We start from the raw sequence: 20,997 nt of genomic DNA, 5'->3' as shown, positions 1-20,997 counted from the left end.
GGTGCTCTGCCTACAATACAACAGCCCTCCAGAGAGCTTTCTCCCAACCAGACACACAAATGGTCCATGACAATTTACCGTCAGGCACTGCCAGCGTCAGAAGTCTGCTTACCAATTTGCTCTTGGAAACGCGCCGCGAAGCTAAAGGTATGCGTGGCAGAGATGGCTCCTCTAGGCTGCTCATAGCACTAAGGTAGGGCACGGGTGCTTCATCCACCATTCTATTGCAGAGGGTTTCCTAGACTTAAAGCTAGGGATCAAATCCTAAATATATTCACGCATTCCAATGTTTTTTAGTCTATTTTCCCTCAGGCTCTGTTCTAGGGGCTGGGGATACAGAACTGAACAAAACTCCCAGTGTTTGAGGAGCTTATATTCCAGTAAGAGGAGATGGACAATAAACTTGATAAGTAAAATATTTAATGTGAGAAAGTGATAAGGACTAAGAAGAAGAATAAAGCAGAGAAGGGGGCTGGGGAGTAGCAGGGTGGAAGGGATAGTAGCTTTAGACAGGGTGGCCGGGGAAGGTCGTCACCAGCATGATAACATTTGAGTGAAGACCTGAAGGAGGTGAGGGAGTGAGCCTACTGATACGTGGGGGAACCACATTCCAGGCAGAAGGAACATCAAGTGCAAATGCCCTGAGGTGTAAGCATGCTTGGTGTATTCAAGGGGCAGCAAGGAGGTAGGTGTAAATGTGGCAGAGTGAATGAAGGAGAGATTAGGAGGAGGTGAGACCAGTGAGGTAACTGGATAGGGCCCTAAGGGCCCATACGAGGACCATGTGATAAAGTGTTTCCATCCTAAAATCCATTTTTATCAACGTCATACTCCAGAATTACCATACTATTCTTTCAGGATATAGGTAAGCTCTGTTACATTATATAGCTATAATATCCCTCCCCACACCCCTGGAAGGATAAATAAAAAAGTGGTAACAGTTTTATACGTACGTGGGAGAACTGAAGAGCTAGAGAACAGGAGAAGGGAGAGAGACTTGTACTTTTCCAAACTTGTACCAGGCTTATGTATTATCTGGTAAAAATAAATAAAATAAAATAAATTGTCCTCACCTTTCTAGGGTCAACCTGTCTGAGTAAAGAATTTTCTCTTCAGAAGAACGTTGGAGAATGGGAAATGATGGCATTGATGAGCTCGCCAGATTAATATGATCACCTATTGAAAACGATACACAAATTACTTGATTAAGAAAAACCTTTAAAATCTCAAGACTGAAGTCATCTTATATTTGGAGAACTTTGGCACCTACAAATATCTTTTCTGGACAGTACAGTTTCCATAGCTCTCCACATTTAAAATGATCACATTTGAGTTTGTTTCTTTCCTCCTCAAACCTCAACTATGTATTCTGCATATACGTTCTGTATAGACCAAATCATTTTTCCCTCACCCTAGAGATTGGCTGAGAGTACAGAACAACTCTAGTGTTATCTTTACCCCTTTATAAGGCTGACTCCTCGTACTAAAATTTAACTCTCTTATAACTGACATGGCGGTCCCTCATTACCAGATACGTTTGGGCCAGCACTATGACAGCCCTGCCGGGTTCTGGACTTTGAAGGTGTCTGAAAGGAAGAATCTCCAAATGCTGATAAGGAGCTCATGGTAGTTTTCATTTCCAGCCCACATAGATCTGTCACGTTTGTTGTGGACGAGACGCATGATGATTTATTACGAGGCGAAGGGCTTATTACTCTTCCATCTCCTTCAAAATATCAAAAAGTTGGTCACAAAGCTACACAATACATGACTTTGCTACTGGAAATACAGAGAAAGTAGTCTGGGAGAGCAAATGTAAAGCTGGCATCGTCACTTTTCCTGTGTACGTTCAGCTACTATTAGTTGAAAATACTGCAGAGACCAATGGATGTGGATAAATGCTGTACAATCGTAGTTAGGGTCCACAGGGTATGACACTCCTATGGGGTGCACAGGCTGCGGTCCTATTAACCTGACTGCCAGCAAGTAGCTTTCAACCTAATGGCCAAACACATATGAAGTTAACAAACTATACACAAAATGCAGAATAAAAACGGTGTCTCTTATATAATCACACGTAAATGTGACAATTATTTTTCACTTAAGAAGACGGCTACAAACAGGTTTGGGGGGAGGTGGATGTTAGGATATATTCTAAAGACCCAGAATAATGTAGAATGGTCAGGAAAAGATGCTGGGAAGTTCCAGAGATGAGGTAGGATTTGAGTAATGGGCTAAAGGAGGCAGTTTGAACGCCAGAAGAAATCGACTGTATTTTCTCCTATAAAGGCAACATTCCTAAAAGCAGCAATTGATGCTGGAGGGAGCAATAAGCAGTAAAAAGGAAACTATGGTTACCACAGAATTCTGCTCAAACGGACCAACAAGAGAAAATCATAAAACCAAATCTAGAAAGCTAACATACTTTTGGGGAGACCATCAGATAATATGATGGCAAATTAAAATCAAGTTCCATATAGATAGTATTAAAAAGCTGTAAAGCAATGGTATCTGCTGGCTTCCATAGGTCTACAAGGTATAAACCGAAGTATCACACAGCTAGCTTCTTGCACAAAATAATCAGTGCTAATACTCCACTTTTCTAACTTCTACAAAACATCACTACAGCTAACAATGAGGTTCTAGAGTATACGCATTCAGAACTGACATCATGTTCGCCAGCGAACCAGTCTTGGGATAGGATTCGGCTCCTAGCAGAATAGGAAAGCAACCGTGATTCAGTAAACTGATGTGGAAATCAAAATTCAGATGGTTAAAAAAAACAAAAACAAACAAAAATTAGTCTCAGAATTAACTGATTAAGGTGTAACTGGTCAGCTAAAGATTATAAAGGTAAAACTCCAAACAATGGACAAATGTTTTCTTATTAGCATTAGAGTTAGATTTTTAAAATTACTTTGTTAAGGTTTCAAACCAATCCTCAGTTTAAGAGGCAGATTTAAACTTCAAAAGACCTGAGGTATAGAGGAAATAATCAAAGGGTAATTTCAGTCATGCTTAGTGAACAAAGGAGTTTTATCCTCACACTTTTCAGCTCCTATTATATGCAAAAGTCATAATCCTAATCCCCATGATGAGCTTACTATCATGATCAGTGTGATATACATAGAGATAAGATACATATCTTACAATAAACAGTATAGAATGAGAATGATTAGGAGAAAGGCCTTAAAACCCACAAACAAGATCCTCTGAATGACTGGAAACCAGAATGAACTATGACTGAAACATACACATATTTATGTGGATATATAAACATCCACATAAATGCACATATATTTGTGGATCAAACACCCATATATCTTTGTGGGATGTTTCACCCTACATATAAACCACATTACTATGTGGCAACATTTTAATTAAACATTTCCTGTTATTATTTCATATGTTACTATTTAATTGACCATATATGAAGCCCTTGTTTTCCCAATTAAATTTATAAACTCTTTGGGACACAGACCTCATTTTACACTCTTTATATTCTTGGCCACATCTAAATTCGGTAAGCAATCTGTAAATTAACTGATTTTCCAATTTACTAAGAATTAACTGGAAATCTGTCTTGTATATACTATTTCTGTGATCGCTTCTCGGCCTTTTGGCTAAGATCAAGGGTAGCATATACTATTTGTTAAAAAAAAAAAAAAGAAAATCAAAATCTTGTATTTTGGTATAAAAGTGCTGAGCATTCTTTCAATAAAGGCCTTATTCAGTGAGAATCTTTACTGCACTGCACCCTAGACAGACAGATCAATGGATGGGGAAGTGGGTGGGGAAGTGGATGGATGGAAAAAAACACATGGATGAGTGATACAGTACATGGTCAGATATGTGTGTCCACTCAGCCTTATTTTTGAGATTCTGATTCTAGATTTTCCACTGATTTATTATGATCTTAAGACTGAAGCACTGCCTTCTCCTCTCTCTATACATATTTTAGAACTCTTACTTAAGGGATCTAACAAATTAAACTCTGGCTAACTGGGATTTTATTGTATCCCCGGAATATATGGCTCTTACAAAATCTCAAGGATACAGGTATCAACTCTTAATACTATTCCAAAAAGCCCAAAAGAAATTACATACCAAGTTTTAGACTTACCAGCTCAAATAAAAAATTGAGCTTCTTTCCTTTAGACTGAGAGTATCATTGATTAATTTATACTGGCAGGCTACCATATACATTTAATTAATTTTGAAAAATAGAGAAAAATAAGAAATGGAGTGAAATTAATTATAATGATTGGGTATCAAGATGCAGTTTATTCGATAAAGATTCCCAAACTTTCCTGATAAAGTGCTACTTATAATTTCTCCAAAGTTTTATGCCTTTGCAGGTAGAATGCTGAGTACAAAAGTCGAGAAAACAGCTACACGCCATGTAGCCTTCTTTGCATGAAACTGCCGAGAACTATGGAGGAGGCACATTTAGAAACAACTGGGTACAAATGAGTAGCCTGTTCCAGAGAATGATTTTGAATAAAATCTTTCAATGAAAAAAAAAAGGTTTTATTTTTCCCTAGAGAATTTTGTATCTTATGAGTCATCACTTATGTATAAAACTTTATTCTTCTGGTAGGTTCACAAAATTCAGTGTTCCACACTATTTTCCCATTACTAATATCTAGTAACACCTTACCACTTAAATAAATTTAACCTGGCCAGTCATCCAGAAATCTGCATATCAACTTACTCTTCTAACTCAAGAGTAGCTTGGCAGAAGTATGTAAGTTTGACTCCTGATATAGAAAATAAGTTGAAGATATTATTAGCAAAAATATGAAGGAAATTCACCATGCAAACATAGAAAATCCTACTTGAGAATTCTCAGGTTCACGTCTGTAACTCTGTGCGTAACACATTGTCGAACACATGGTACATACTCAATGGACATGTACTGAACTGAACAAAAGAGGGAAAGACAGATGCTTCCTGCAGTGTGGGACTGCAGTTAGATTGATCCCATGTCTAGCATGGCCAAGACAAGACTGTAGGATACAGGAAAGAGAAAAGTCATATGTCAGATGAGACAGGCCCAAGAAGGTCCTGAAGCCACAAAACAAAAAATGAAAACTAATTAAATATTCAAAATGACCACATGCTCATATAGTAATGAGATGAACAGTCTAGACGTGCCTATACTGATCAACACTCTCATACAAACTCCTAGAAGGTGGGGGTGGTTCGTATACAAGGATTCTGTAGTGCTTCAAGCTAGCCCATTACAGATGGCTCGCAGTTGTCAGCAACCAACTAACAACTCAAATGTACTAAAGGAAATTTCTCCTTGAACTGAAAAATACATTTCAGAAATATGACCAGATCATATAAGGCAGTGTTTTTCAAAGCGTGGTCTACAAGCCATATCCATCAGAATCACTCAAGACATTAAAATGCACATTTCCAAATCCCACCCAGGACCCACAAAATCAGAATGGGGAAGAGGAAGAAAGGAAGGGGAGTATTAGGAACTTGCCTTTCTAACAAAATCTTGGGGGATACACACTAAAGTTTAAGGCCTTTGATATAAAATATCCATAATTATATGCACTAGTAAGGGAAAGAAAGAGATTTTCTTTTCTACTTGTGATTTGTCACTCTTTCCACTCTCCTTATTTCCTAAAATCTGTGTTCCCATACTCTTATCCCCCATTGATTAGCCATTTTTCCTAGTTCTAATACAGTATTTGGAAGATTCTTTCCCATTATGTTGTACATAGCTCACCCCAAACTACAGTATCACTGCTTTTTCTGTATTGGAAAAATAATCTAGTATGCTGTGTATATAAAACCAATTCGTATCTAAGTAAATACAAAACCAATTTGATTAATTAACCATTGGTTAATGAACCATTTCATTTTTCATTCAAGTCTATTTGGATTTAAGTAGTTAAACTTATTAAGCAATGTCACCCGAAGAAGATAAACCATAGCTGATCTCTACCTTGCCTACTTGAGTAGTTTCTTTCAAGGTCATGTTGTAAGAGTCGACCAGGGAATGATGGTGTTTCTTTATTTAGCTTGAATTCAACCTAAAACACATATTTTGGGAAGAATTTCACAGTAAGGATTGAAGATAATTATAAAATTACATACAATACTGATACACGTTACAGCAGAGATGAACCCTGAAAACACATTAAGTGAAAGAAGCCAGACACAAAATGGTACATCGTGTATGATTCCATCTATTAAGTACTAATAATAAGAAAATCTGCAGAGACAGGAAACAGATTTGTGGCTTTCAAAGCGGGTGGGAAGAAGGAATGGGGAGTGATTGCTTAATGGGTACAGGGGACTCCCTTCTGGGTGACAAAAAGTTCTGGAACTACATAATGATGATGGATATACAACCTTGTGGATGTATTTAATACCATTTAGTGGTAAATGGTATTAAATACTTAAAATGGTATTAAATACTTAAAATGGCTACAATGGTAAATTTTATGTTATGTGTTTCTTACCACACACACACACACACACACACACACACACACACACGCACACAGAGTCGATTTCATGAGGTCAAATGAAAACACGTTCCAAACCACCTGCAATTCCTCCATACCCTCACCAAAACTACAATGATTAAAAGAATTATTTTCTAGAAAACAAAAGCAAAAAACATACAACAGAAACTAAATTCTGTCGGCAAAAAAACCACTATGTTTTTATCATCACAATTCTTTTATGTTCAATTATAATAAAATTGTATATCTAAACCTTCTAAGAAGGTTTTTCTCTAAATTGATTTTAAATTATTTGGCAGAACTGAGAAAAACAAAATCAAAACAACCTCTCATGATTAGTCACAGAAAAAACCCTAAATACATATCTTAAAAACTATGATGCTTCTGATTCATACATACTATAAACATTATAATAGCATTTGTATTCTAACTTTATGAATTATATGAGTTAAAGGTATTTTCTCAGAACATATGTCTACCCTAGAGGGGAGCAAATGGTTTGAAGAGAATTTGGATGAGGCACACAGTTCCTAGAAGTACATTCTAATGATAGAACAGGATTTGTCCAGTGAAATCAACTAGTAAAACTTTGGAGGGAATTCATTATGTCCAATTATAATAAAGAATATTTTCGGGGCGCCTGGGTGGCGCAGTCGGTTAAGCGTCCGACTTCAGCCAGGTCACGATCTCGCGGTCCGTGAGTTCGAGCCCCGCATCAGGCTATGGGCTGATGGCTCAGAGCCTGGAGCCTGTTTCCGATTCTGTGTCTCCCTCTCTCTCTGCCCCTCCCCCGTTCATGCTCTGTCTCTCTCTGTCCCAAAAATAAATAAACGTTGAAAAAAAAATTAAAAAAAAAAAAAAAAGAATATTTTCAATTAATCTAGCTAACTGCTATTTATCTAAGATGATCAAATGATCGATTTTCCCAGTGTTTATTTTCATATAATAATGTCATCAACTACTGCCTCCTTGACTAATAATGTCTGTCCTCCAATTGACCCTCCCTACCCTCCTCATGTTGTTATTTGTAAACTGTCCTTCACTTTACAACTGTAAAGTGACATCTATTGAACAATTTTTTAGGAAAAATCTGAATTGCGATGGTTGGAGGTATCCAACTTGGTCAAACGGGGAAAAATTGTTGTATGTCTTGAGACAGTGTGGGAGGTAGGTAAATATGTTTGAATGCTGAGGTGAGACAGGAGGGAAAGAAAAACAGGTGTATCAAATCTAAAGCTAGACGTAATGGAAACACCAGAAATACTGTGCACAAATTAGGGGAAAAAAGAATCTTAGGTTCGTATCTTAACTTCTAAATAGCATGAAGCCTAATATATTTCCACTGCTAATGTATTATTTTCTCCCCTGATTTTAAATGGAATGTGGAGATGTATCCCCCTAAATTATCACATTTTATTCATTATAAGATGCCATTGGTAGTAAGACATACCATCATTTTACCCACTACTAAGAAAGAAAAAACTTTCCCAAACTATGATGTGCCATGAATTTCAAGAAGAATCCTAATTTAAGAAATTTTTAAATGTAAAAAGAAAAGAAAAAAAAAAAAAAAACCTCAGGGCTCCTGGGTGGCTCATTTGGTTAGGTGATGGACTCTTAATTTCCACTCAGGTTATGATCTCTCAGTCGTGAGATCGAGCCCTGCTTAGGGGGTCTGTGCCGAGTGTGGTGCCTGCTTGGGATTCTCTCCCCCTCTCTCTATGCTTCTCCTTGTTCATGCTCTTTCTCTCTCTCTCTCTCTCTCTCTCTCTCTCAAAATAAATAAATAAACATTTAAAAGAAAAGAAAGGAAAACTCACATCTTGTAATTGGTGAAATAAGAACCAGTTTTTAAAAGAGGCTTTTTGACTTTATGTGGGCAGAAAATAAAAATTAGTTTTAGTTCTGCTCTTTAAATCATGCTAGTTGTGTAGATTATAAAATAATTCATCTTCAATTTAAGTACAAATCTGCTTAAATCTTACTTTGCTTTTTTCAGGAAGCGATGATGTCTGAATAACCAGATGAAGCCCACAGTTCACCTGCAATGTAAAAATTAAAGCATCAAATATGCTCTTAACTTAAATACCCCCCCCACACACATATTCCTCCCCAAACCAGTACAGATAAAGACATAACAAAAACTTAGGATAAAATAGAACGCTTGTTTTTTGTTTGTGCTAAATGATCGTGTTCTGAGGATTTGCTGAAAACAATAAAATCAGGACTGAGAATTAAAAGGTTTCACTGCGATTTATTTTCCAAAATGTCTGCGGCGATTTAACCCTCTGCCTTAGCACTTCAGGTTTTTGACACTTGCCATGTCAGGTCTAAGTAAATATCTCAGTGGGACAGGTAAAGGAGGTGGGAGTGCCTATTAATAATAATAATCTTTCTTAATTAAAAAAAGGGCTGGGGGTTGACTGGTTATAAAATGAATCGTAGCCTTTCACAGCAGACCAGCTCCACCTTCTGGGAAACCAAGAACCTGGACAAGACTTTGAATAGCCACCATTCTATATCAAATACCCTCCAAGAGCCTTGGTCCAGTCCACGAATCTCAAGCCTCGGTCAGACAATAGCTTGAGGAGATTCAGCGGTCCTGATCCCAGTAACACAGCCCATCACCTAGGACAAAGACGCCCGTCAGAAAGAACGATACGAATGGGAAGAAGGGGAAAGTAGGAGACCCAACCTACGTTGTTCGCAGCCCGGCCAGAAACAGAGCGGTATTTCCCGGGAATCATGGCAGGAGACAGTCCAGGTTCTGTTAGATCTGCCTCAGAAGCGACGCTACAGCGGAGACTCAGAGACCGAAAGGGGTCATCTCCCAGGCAACCCGCTCATGGGTTACCATGGAGACGACCATTTCCGGTCTGGTCCTCTCCTCAAATCGACTGGCCAACCCGGTCTGTAGAACCTCTGGTGATGTTCGTGGGGGCCCACTGCGTCCCCACTTCCTCGTCCTACTTTCCAGGCGTCTTACAAACAGAGCGGGAGTGTGGAGAGGAGGAGGCGGGGAGGAGGCCGGCCACCTCGGTGGCCGTGGCAACCACCACTTCCGGTCCGTTCCTCTTTCCGGCCCACCTCGGCTCGGCCCGCGCGAAATTTGGATCCCTCTGCCCGTGGCCACCTGCTCTCGGGGGAGGACCGGCGCGAGCCGGCAGAGGCCGACCTCCAGGCACCGCGGACTCTTCTGTGGCGCCCGAGCTCGGTACTTCCGGTGGCCCTGCGCCGCGCGGGCAGGCGAAGGGGGCCCGCGTCGCCCCGGCTAGGAAGGCGCGGGCCTGCCGAGGCGGAGGCCGCCACCATGCCGGCCCGCTGCGTGGCCGCCCACTGCGGCAACACCACCAAGTCCGGGAAGTCGCTGTTCCGCTTCCCCAAGGACCGGGCCGTGCGGCTGCTGTGGGACCGCTTCGTGCGGGGCCGCCGCGCCGACTGGTACGGGGGCAACGACCGCTCTGTCATCTGCTCGGACCACTTCGCTCCGGCCTGTTTTGACGTGTCTTCAGTTATCCAGAAGAATCTGCGCTTCTCGCAGCGCCTGAGGCTCGTGGCGGGCGCCGTGCCCACCCTGCACCGGCTGTCCGGCCCGGCACCCCAGGGGGAAGAAGAGGGAGAGCAAGCGGGCGGCCCCGAAAAGGGAGGAGAGCCCCAGGCGGTGAGGCAGGCGGAGGCCGCCCCGGGTCCAGCCTCCTGTACGCTCCTCCCGGCCAGGAAGAGGGCTGCGGCTTCACAGGTAAAGGGACACCAGGAGTCCACCGAGGGTCGCGGGAGGACCCCCGGACTGTGGCTCGGCTCTCCCACTAGTGTCACCTGGGGAAGGTCACCTCGCCTCGACGCGTTCTGTTTTCCCATCTGTAAAATTAGGATCTGTTTTCCCATCTGTAAAATTAGGAGTGTGCTGTATTGGTGACCTCAAGGTCCTATAGAACATGAACACTTTGGAACTATAGTTCCTTCTACCTCTTCCTCCCCCAAACACACACTCTCGTAGGCTTTTTTTTTTTTTTAAATAGAAAGGGCTTCATTTGGGCAGATCTCAAGGAATTGGGGTGCTTGAAACTGTCTTTGCATAACCTATTACATAAGCTCGAGGAGATGTCCGTTATGACTGCCAGAATGATGGGGAGGGGGGAGGTTGAGGGGATGCGGGGCTACTGAGGAGGAGGGGGCTTGCTGGTAAACCCCGCTTCTTTCTTCTTGACTAGCTGCCTTTAAGTTAAATCATCTAAGTGAGCTCAGTTTTTCCACCTTGTCCTCTTCTGCTATTTCAGTAATCCTCATAAGCGTAGATTATACTTACCTTGCCTCTGGTCACGATCTTCTTCCCCTCTTCCCATCTTAAGACTCCCCAGCCCTCTTTGAGATCATCAGGCTTCAGCCGTATCACCCTTAGGTAGATTAAATCAGGACTGTTAACTGGATCTAAAAGGTGTTCAATTTCTAGAGATGGGAAGACAAGTCAACTAACTGATCTGTAACTGATGTTTTGACTTTGAATATTCAAACGCATTCCTAGAATTTTAGAGCTGAAGGGAAATTAAGTGCTCATCTAGTCCAAACTCACAATGTATACACAAGGATGCCAGTCCTGGAGGTTAATAATTTCCTCGTGGGCCTGTAATATTTGCTCTAGGTCTAATTGTCAGAGCAAAACTTTTTTCTGCAATACCAACCTGCTTCCTACATTGGAGTGGGTGCTTAAGACCCTTTTAAGGCATCCTGACATTTCTAGGATAAAGAACAAAATTATTAACACAGCCTGCAAGTCCCTGTGTGCTTTTTGCCCCTATCTACCATACCAGTCCTATCCAAGGCCACTGTCCTTGTTCAATATACACCAGTCATGCTGATCTTTTCCATTTTTGAACATGCTATATTCCTTCCTACCAACCAAGCCTCACTCAGCTGTTTCATGTAATATCCTGCAATTAGCCGCTCCCACTCCCCATCATCATCAATTAAGTCTTTTTACTTTAAAAATCAGTTCAAACACCCTTCTCTTTGACCCCCTAATTATATACTTTCTTTCTTCATATATTTCATATGCTTCAATAGCACATATACTTCAGTAATACTCATCACAACTGTCACAAAACAGTTGTGTAGTTCACTTAATATTTGTCTTCACATTAGAATGTAAGCTCCATGAGAGCAGGGATCCTATCTGACGTGTTCATTATTGTACTGGCAGTACCTAGAACATTAATTTGCAGATTTTAGGAATTCAATAAATATGGAATTGTGGAGTGATTATGTGACCATAAGAACACATTTTTGTACTATAATAGACTGTTCAGTTCTCTGCCAGTTTCCTTTCTCACCAAGCTATAGACCAGTCAAGATATCTGCCCCTTCAATTATTTATCCACTATCACTACCTATCCAACCTTTACCTAAGCACATACAGGTACATCTATAAATAGATAAATATAAATATTTATATTTATATAAATTGGGAGAAGAAAAGTCAGGCTAGTGAAGCAGTCAAAGATTTTATACTATAACAAAGGCTAATGTTGAGAAAATCCAGAAAAGATACCAAAACTATTTTCCAATTAGTATATCCAGCCAGAATTTCTAACAACCCATATTACATTAATACACTTGTCGAGTTATTAGGAAACTATGTGTTTTCACAGTAGTGACTTTAAATGTATATAATGTTAAAAAGAGTTTAGAGTTGGCAGCAATACATTGGTAGCCAGGTCTGGACCGAGAACCCCAGTAACATTGCTAAGACGGTTTGCTTGTGCCACCTCTGAGTCCTTCCACCACTCACTATTCAATTCCGGGGCCAACTGACAGACAATTTCCAGGCATTCTACAACTTTTACCGAGGAGCTATTGTAGACACTGTTCTGGATGTTTGGTGCTACATGTAGGTAAATGCAATGGAATGTTCCTTATCTGTAGGGAGTTTGAAAAAAGATTAGGGACTATCTCCAAGGGGAAAGGGGGCCCCGAGGAGCACTCTGCACTGATATTTTGCTTCAAGAGCTAAGATTATTGTTTTTCCTTAACAATTTTGCATTCTTGTTTTTTTATCCAACCATAGGTGACGTAAGTTCCATATATATCTTAGAATTGGTTTGTCAACTTCCACAAATTATCTACTGGGATTTGATTGGGACTACATTGAATCTATAAATGAATGTGAGGAGAAAGAATGTATTGGCAACACTGATTCTTCCAATCCATGAATATAGTGCATCCCTCTATCTGGGTTTTTACATTTCTCTTAAAAATATTTTATGGCATTCTATGTAAAGGTTCTGCACATCTTTTATTAGATTTATCCCTGTTTGATTTTGCTATTATAAATAGTATTTAAATTTTTATTTTTTTATATATTTATGTAGATAAATTGACTTCTGTTGACCTCGTATCCAGAAACCTTGTGTAACCTTATTTATTCCAATAATTTGTAAATACTTTCGAATTTTCTTCATGTCTAAAACATGTTAGTAAATACTTTTTGATGTTCATGCTTCTATTTCCTATTCCTACTACACTGACTAGACACTTTAGTATGGTGTTGGGAACCAAAGAGGTGATGAGGAATCCTTTTCTCATCCTTGTTTTGAGGGAAAGCCTTTAGGTTTACCATTTGATACGATTTATGCTATAGGTTTTTTTTGCAGCTGTTCTTTATCCTAAAAAGAAATATTCTCCTCTGTTCTTAATTTTTGATACAGATTTAATCATAAGTGATGTGGAATCATATCAAGTGCTTTATATATTTTCTGAATCTATTCATGATCCTATATTTTGTCTATTATTCTGTTAATGTGGTGAGTTATATTGCCTGGTTTTGAAATACAGAATCAAACTTTTCATGGCTGAAGTAAACACAATTTGGCTAAAGTGTAGTACTCTTTTTTTACATATGGCTTCATTTGATTTGCTAATATTTAGGATTTTTGCAAACCTGATCTATAGTCTTTCTTTCCTGAAATTCCTTTCTCAGATTTGGTGTCAAGATTATGCTGACCAATTTGGAGTTATTTCTTCTTATATAATTTTCTGGAAACATTTCTATAAATGGGCATTATATAGCCATTAATAAATTTGATATTAATATTTGGTATAGTTCAATGATAAAGATACCTATCCTGGAGTTGTCTTTGTGGGAAGATTTTTAATGATGGGTTCAATTTTTAAAAATAGTTATAGGGTTATTCAGTTTTTTGTTTCTATACTTCTTTTGATAAATTGTGTTTCCTATAAATTCATTAAATTTTCAAATATATTGACACAAAATTGCTTATGATAATCTTTTATCTTTTGAAATTCTTTATGCTATGTAGTAATTTTTGCTTTCTCATTTCATTTTTGATCTACTTCGCCACGTGTATATCAATTTTACTAGTCTTTTCAAAGAATAAACTTTGCCTTGTTGATCTTTTCTCTGGTATTTTTTTTTCTTTTTCATTATTTTCTATCATTTTTCCTTCCATGTACTTTTTTCAACTTTGAGTTTTTAGTCGATGGGTTCGATTTGTACATTACTGAGCTAAATGGTTAACGTAGATCTTTTCATATCTGCTTTTCCATTAAATAAACTTGTTAGAAAGTGGAAAACTTCACTTACACTAGGATATCCTTACATATTCAGATGTGATATTTCATACAAAGAATATCTTAAGAATAGCTAACTTGCTTATATGAAGACAACACGCTGAATTACCACACTTCAAATTTTGCCTGGCTGCCTAAATTTTTTAAAACACTTTTCTCCAATATTTTAAAAATTATTTTTGCAAGATTGTTTTTAGAGTAATTTTAGGTACACAGCAAACTTGAGGGGAATATAGAGAGATTTCCCATTTTCCCACTGCACCCACCCATGCATAGCCTCTCCCGTTATCAGCATCCTCCACCAAAGTGGTACATTTGTTAGAACTGATACACCAACATTGACACATTATTATCCCCCAAAGTCCATAGTTTACATTATAGTTCACTCTTGGTTTTTCTACTTCTTAAATTTTCATTCACTCTTCTTTCTTTAACTTCTTAAGAAGTTAAATTGGATCATCGATTTTCAGAATTTTCATTTGAATGGACATGGGGGATAAGTTTCATATGCTTATTTCCCAATTGTAGAATTCCCTAGAGTGGTATTAATGGAGGAAAAATTGACTCCCGAAATGAGGCTATGTTAGAAATCTTTTGTGGAATACTTTTTTGCATGATGTTAATTCCAGTCTAAATTAACCAAGCCTAATCAATTTTCCTATACCCTTTTATGCATCTAAGGCCCAAAACTCCCTTGTAAGCATGGCATTAACTGAATCCCATAAGTTTTTGATGTAGAGTATTATTATTTAGTTTAAACTATCTTTTTATTTTCACTATAAATTTATCTTTTAAGTTTATCTTTTCATGGGTTATTTAGAAGTATATTTTAAAATTTCCAAGCACACAGGCATGTTATAGTTCTGTTTTTGTTACAGATTTCTACGTCAATTACAGTGTGGCCAGAGAATATATAGCATATGAATTTAATCTTTTGAAATTTATTGAAACTTGTATTAGGCAAAATATATGTCAGCTTTTGTAAATATTCCATATGCACTTGAGATGAATGTGCATTCTGCAGTTGGGTACAATGTTCCATATATGTCTATTAATGTTTAAATGTTCTATGTCCTTCTGGAATTTTTGTCTACTTATTGCATTGATTACTGGGAGAGACATGTTAAAAATCTTCCACTGTGATTTTGAATTTACATATTGGGTCTCTAATTCTAACAGTTTTTGTTATATACTGCTAACATAGCAACATCGGCCTTCTTTAGGTTGTTTTGGCATAGTATATCTTACTCCATCCTTTGACTTTCAATCTTTCTGTATCCTTACTCACTTATGTATGGTTGCCCCTTTGAAGAGAATGTGTCTTTTTCCTCTAGCTGCTTCTAAGTTTTTCTCTTTGTTTTCCAGCTTTACTGTAATGTGCATAGGTGTGGCTTCCTTTGTTTTTATTTTGATTAATACAAATAGTACTTTTGTAAAACTGTGTCTTAATGTCTTCTGTCCATTTTAGTCAATTTTCAGATGTTATTTGTTCAAATATTGCTTCTGTCCCATTTTCCCTTTTTCTCTGGGACTACATATCATATACAATACTTTTTCATTTTATCTGCTGTCTCTTGTGATCTTTTCTATATTTTCCATCCTTTTGTCTCTCTCTGCCTCACTTCAAATATTTTCTTTTGACACATGTTCCAGTTGATCAATACATATTTGGAAATTCTGCTTCTTAACCTTTTAATATGAAGAAGTAATCAGATATGTGCACAAAAGATTTATGTTCAAAGGTTTCCAATACAGATTATTTTAATAAATTATAGTATATCTGTACAATAGATTGTATGCAGCCACAAAAATTATGTAGATTATTTAATAATATAGCAACATGCTATATTATAGGGGAAAATGATGTATTAAAGGATATATAAAAGGTTATAAAACAGATTATCCCAAATTTTAAAAAAATAAATAGCAAAAGACCAAAAAAATTCCAAACCATAAAGTTGTTAGCTATGGATAAAGAGATTATGGCCAATTTTTAGTTTATTTTAGTTTATTCTCTGCATGCAAATTTTTCTCAGTGATAAAATGTATTCCTCTAACGGGAACAGAGGTTATTTTTTAAAGCCTGAGTAAATAACTAAAATGCCATTTTTATCAAGCATAAATCTGTTCTGTAAAGAAATAATGAACTTATTGTAGACTTTTGGCTTGGCTTAGAAGTAGATATAGCCAGTGGAAATTAGTCATAATTATAAACACAAATAAAGGTAAGACTTATGTTTTGATTTAAGTCCTCAGTAATATTAGATATAATTAGATATAAATATTAGATATAATTATTAGTTACAAAAGGACTCTTCACAAAAGTATCTTTAATGTCTTGCTGTGTTACAGCAACCATAGATGCCAGCTAAAATATTTTTTCAGCGGTCTGAATGCACTTGTCACTACCAGGCCACTAGATAAAATTGCAAAGTACTTTAATTTTTTTTTAATATATAATTTATTGTCAAGTTGGTTTCCATACAATACCCAGTGTTCATCCCAACAGGTGCCCTCCTCAGTGCCCATCACCCACTTTCCAAATTTCGTTTTTGTTTCTTTGTCACGTCTTATTTTTTCTTCTCACAGGCCCCCTTACACATTCCAGATATCCTTTCTTAGCCTCTTCCATATTATTTCTAGGTACTCAGTCGTATGTTGCCTTCTAAGTATCCAAATCCTCCTCCTTTCTACCTCTCACTTCCCCCAAGAGTCAAAATTTCCATTTCATGTTGTATTTTTTTTTCCTCACGAAAGCATAAAAACATTAAAGCCAATCATATTATTGGATTAAAGCATTTCTCTGCAAGGTATAAAGGACCGATGATTGGGTTTTCTAGAGTAATGCTACTGCTACACTATCCAATAATTTAATGCTAGTAGTAGTATCTCTTACAGCAACTCATTTAGGGGGAAAAATAATGAGTTGTAAGCAAATAGCTTACTAGCTTATAGATTGCGGTTTGACCAGAATGCTTAGCAATTCGTGATTACAAATAGTAAGGAACAGTATGGCAGAGTTCTTAAGAACTTGGACTATGGAGCCAGCTTGCCTGGGTTCAAATTCCAGTCTTCCTAATATGTGACCTTGAAAACTATTATTTATAGTCTTTTACTACTTCTCACTTTTGAAAGATAAAACCATACTACTTAGGCTTACCTTTGATATAGTTCTCCTCTGATTCGTATTTTTAGATTACATGTGAAAATGAAATTACGCAAACACAGGTCTGCGCTGATAATCTATCTCCTGGTGTCACTTCAGTACCTACTCACTGTGAAGAAGGTCCAGTGCATAAAAGTACGCAGATTTCTCTGAAAAGGCCCCCTCACCGAAGTGTTGGTACGTTTTGACTCTTCAATTCATTTATAATTGAATTAATCTTTTGTATATGAAAGATACATGACAAGCCAAGTGTCATTCATAGGCGATTGTGTTCGTTCCCTTCAGGTATTCAGGCCAAGGTAAAAGTGTTTGGAAAACAACTGTGTAATGCCACTACTCAGACAGATGAATTGCGGTCTGGAAGTGCCTCTCTCTTTGACATTTACTCCAGTGACTCAGAGACAGATGCAGACTGGGACCTTGAGAGTGAGCAGAGCGGTTTGTCTTACGTTGCTGTGCAGGTGAAAGAAGAATCCTGTTAAAAACGCAACATCAGGTGACTTGACGTGCTGTAGGTTCTCACATCTTTGCTCACATCATTACTTCTTTGTTCCCATAGCTCTCTCGCTTTGAAATAGTTGAGGATCAGCAAAATTTGTTTAGCTCTAAGGCAAAAATGTGCCCGCCTGCCAAGATAATGAAGATAATACTGTCCACAAATCTCCCCACCTCCCACTTGCACCTTTTTTTCTTTTTTCTTTTTAATCCTCCGTGGAAATCGGATTATAAAACAGAACCACAATAGCAACATTTCCAGATCAAGATTAAGCACTGAATATTTAAGCTTACTGCAGAAGCAACACCCATATGGGACTTATTTGACATTTATAAGCTGGAATGTCACTATTCTAAATTTGAAGATACTAGTGAGCACAGCCAAGTCTGATACTATTAAATGACCTGGGGGTAGAGTCAGGAGATTTACCCTTGATTATGATTTTTTTATGTTGTATATTTATTAGTTTGTCCATTTGTAATACTCTTCAATCTGGGGATCAGTCCCCGTGCGCATTTCTGGTGAAGCTATGACTCGTGCAGAAGATATTCGAAGGGAATTAATTGAAACAGAGACAGAATTTCATATACTTAGATTATCTTGTTGATGAAATCTGCATTGGTTCCTATTGCAAGCAACCAATGAGCTTGATTCATTTAACGCTGAAATTATTAACATCATGCAAAAAAAAAATTAGTACATTTCTAGTATCATCCCCACTTCAGGAATTAGGTTTTCCTCTGTTGATACCACTCTATTGAATTCCACATTTGGGAAGTAAGCACGTGAAACTTAGCTGCTCCATCAGGACAACGTCCATGCCAGTTTTGTACCATGAAGAAATTTGTTACAGCGGTTTCTGAGAAACTTATTAGAACTCTAGTCTTCTAGTGAGAATAATAAAAACAAATGTCCATTTGATACCTCACATGTCTTGTTGTGCATGACTGGAAGAACTTGCATGCTTTGTATCCTAGAAGATTTAAACGATATACCAAAGCGATTTTCTTCCAAAGCCAATTTCATGTGTGACTTAATTTGAACAGTGTAATTTTAATAAAAAAGAATAATAAACAAAATATTAGTAGAAGCTGTGAGCCTGAACATCGTTGTGTAAACATTTAGCATTATTATTATTATTATTATTATTATTATCATTATTATTATTATTGCTGCTTTGGCTTGACTTTTAGATGACTGTTTTATGTTTTAAGACTGTTTATGTTTTATGTTTTGTTTTGTTTTTTTAATTTTTTTTTAATGTTTATTTTTGAGAGAAAGAGAGAAAGACACAGAGCATGAGCGGGGAAGGGGCAGAGAGAGAGGGAGATGTAGAATCCAAAGCAGGCTCCAGGCTCTAAGCTGTCAGCACAGAGCCCGATGCGGGGCCCGAACTCACAGACCGCGAGATCATGACCTGAGCTGAAGTCGAACACTTAACCAACTGAGCCACACAGGAGCCCCAAGAGACCTTTATGTTTTAAAACTAAGCACATAAATCTTCTGAAGCTTGATACTATCAGTAAGTGCCTGTTGTCCCTTGAGCTTTTAAACAGCCGATCTCCTTAATTCAATTATAATGAATATTATATGCCCATTCATCCCCAAATTCCAATGCCATGAGTATACTTAATTTCTACGTGTTAAACAACTTTGAGAGCTGTAACAGTTCTTTCTCTTTCTTTCTTTCTTTCTTTCTCACTTTCTATTCAGTTAGAATTTTCTTCTCTTACCAATTGAGAATTTATGTTTGGTTTGTTGATTCACATGATTTTATAATGTACAATGTTTCACTGTCCTGAAGTAAAATGAAATACTGGCTTTATTTTAAATTAAATATAAGGAACTTCTGGTTTATATAATACTGATTACTTTTTGTACATTTTCAATTATCTAAATTTCTGTTGTTCCCAGAAGAGTTTAATGGGAAATAATGAGATATACCTCAAAACGTCCCATATCATTTTTCATTTGTTTATTTAATAAGTATTTATTAAACATACTCTTTGCCAGATGACTTCTAGATACCAAGGTACATTGGTGAACAAGATAAAGATTCTGCCCTCTTGGTGCTTACCTTTTAGAGGAGAGCCAGGCAATAAACAAGGAAATGAATGAATGATTTTAGATAATGATTAGTGCTATAAAGAAAACAAGGCAGAGTAAGATGTTAAAACATAATTGGGGTAGGGGAGAGAGTTTGGTCTTTTAGGTAGAATAATCAGGAAAGGTCTCTCTGAAGATAAAATATTTGAGCAGAGACCTGGATGATCAGAAGAAGCAGCCATCTAATGATTGGAGGGCAGAGCATTCCACATGATAGGAATGGCAGGTGCTCTGGTATTTGAGGAACAACAAGGAGGTAATGAACTAGGCGGAGAATGATAAGAGATGAGATTGGACTGGTATACAGAACCAGACCACATAAGGCATTTGAGGCCGCTGTCAAGAATTTTTGTTTTATTCTAGGCTTAAATTCTATTTTAAATGTATTTTATGGCTGGCACATTGCCAGTATTTATCTCTTATATTTAAAAAACATAAGTGGATTCACATGTAAAGTCATTGGACTTTAGGCAAGAGAAGAGAGACACGTCAAGAGTGTGTGACTATAAAGCTTGCTCTGTCAAAAATATTTCTCAATGGGGATTCTGAAGAGATGATGGTGGTGATGGTGTCATTTTCTTTTAAATCTCCCCACATTTCCCCGTGGAAGCAAATAGGGCAGTTCCTATTCTGTTAGTGGCAAGGAAGCTTGTATCAGATTAACCGTCCCATGGATAACATGTATAGAAAACAACTTTGAAGGACCTGGGGAGCATCAAAAGCGGGTAGAAATAGCAAGTCAGCCTTAAAAGAGGTGAACTGCAGTGGGCGAGATGTCCTTTGTGAGCCTTCCCGCCTGAGTACACTCCCTGTTCCATGCTGTGAAGGGCAGCTGGAACTCAAGCCGAAAGTTACCATCTTACTGGCGTGAGGAGTCAAAGTTGAAAATTAAGGACGCCTGAAGTGAAAAGTGGTGGGGCAAGTCAAAGAAAAGTAGAAGCCACTGGGGAGGAGGACCAAATCTGCTTATCAACCACCCAAATCTTTGACTAATCACTGAAGTACACATATGTTGTATGGAGAGACCTCAGGGATCCTGGTAGAAAGCAACAGCTGGAAGCCTTAGCTTAGCTACACCATAGGGGAAACAGCTTGGAGTCTGAGTCCAGCCAAGTTAACTAGCTGTTAGAACAAAATCCTTCATGCTTTAGAAT

The 20,997-nt window shown here is 37.9% G+C and overlaps 2 protein-coding genes across 5 annotated transcripts in view; one reads left to right on the top strand and one right to left on the bottom strand.

The window, feature by feature from the left end:
* Positions 1 to 9,535, bottom strand: part of LRRC49 (leucine rich repeat containing 49) — a 149,987-nt gene extending 140,452 nt beyond the window's left edge. The window contains exons 1-5 of one of the 4 annotated variants that reach the window (XM_025919855.2): positions 9,191 to 9,535; positions 8,477 to 8,533; positions 5,966 to 6,053; positions 1,529 to 1,726; positions 1,074 to 1,176 (exon numbers count right to left, since the gene is read on the bottom strand). In XM_025919855.2, the coding sequence (XP_025775640.2) occupies positions 1,074 to 1,176; positions 1,529 to 1,726; positions 5,966 to 6,053; positions 8,477 to 8,533; positions 9,191 to 9,238 (494 nt within the window). In that variant the 5' untranslated portion in view covers positions 9,239 to 9,535. Of the gene's footprint in view, positions 1 to 1,073; positions 1,177 to 1,528; positions 1,727 to 3,425; positions 3,645 to 5,965; positions 6,054 to 8,476; positions 8,534 to 9,190 lie in introns of those variants that run through there. The other 3 variants (XM_025919857.2, XM_086711098.1, XM_025919858.2) reach the window with 3 other exon arrangements.
* THAP10 (THAP domain containing 10) lies at positions 9,044 to 18,816 on the top strand. The gene is made up of 3 exons (XM_025919982.2): positions 9,044 to 10,230; positions 17,271 to 17,418; positions 17,527 to 18,816. Exons 1-3 carry the CDS (start codon positions 9,802 to 9,804, stop codon positions 17,721 to 17,723), a joined length of 774 nt encoding a protein of 257 aa, XP_025775767.1. The 5' UTR covers positions 9,044 to 9,801; the 3' UTR covers positions 17,724 to 18,816.
* Positions 18,817 to 20,997: the final 2,181 nt, after the last annotated feature.

This window comes from Puma concolor, chromosome B3, assembly GCF_028749965.1.
Source record: "Puma concolor isolate L17-30 chromosome B3, mPumCon1.1.hap2, whole genome shotgun sequence".
NCBI lineage: Eukaryota > Metazoa > Chordata > Mammalia > Carnivora > Felidae > Puma > Puma concolor.
This window is presented reverse-complemented; position numbering and strand designations above follow the sequence as displayed.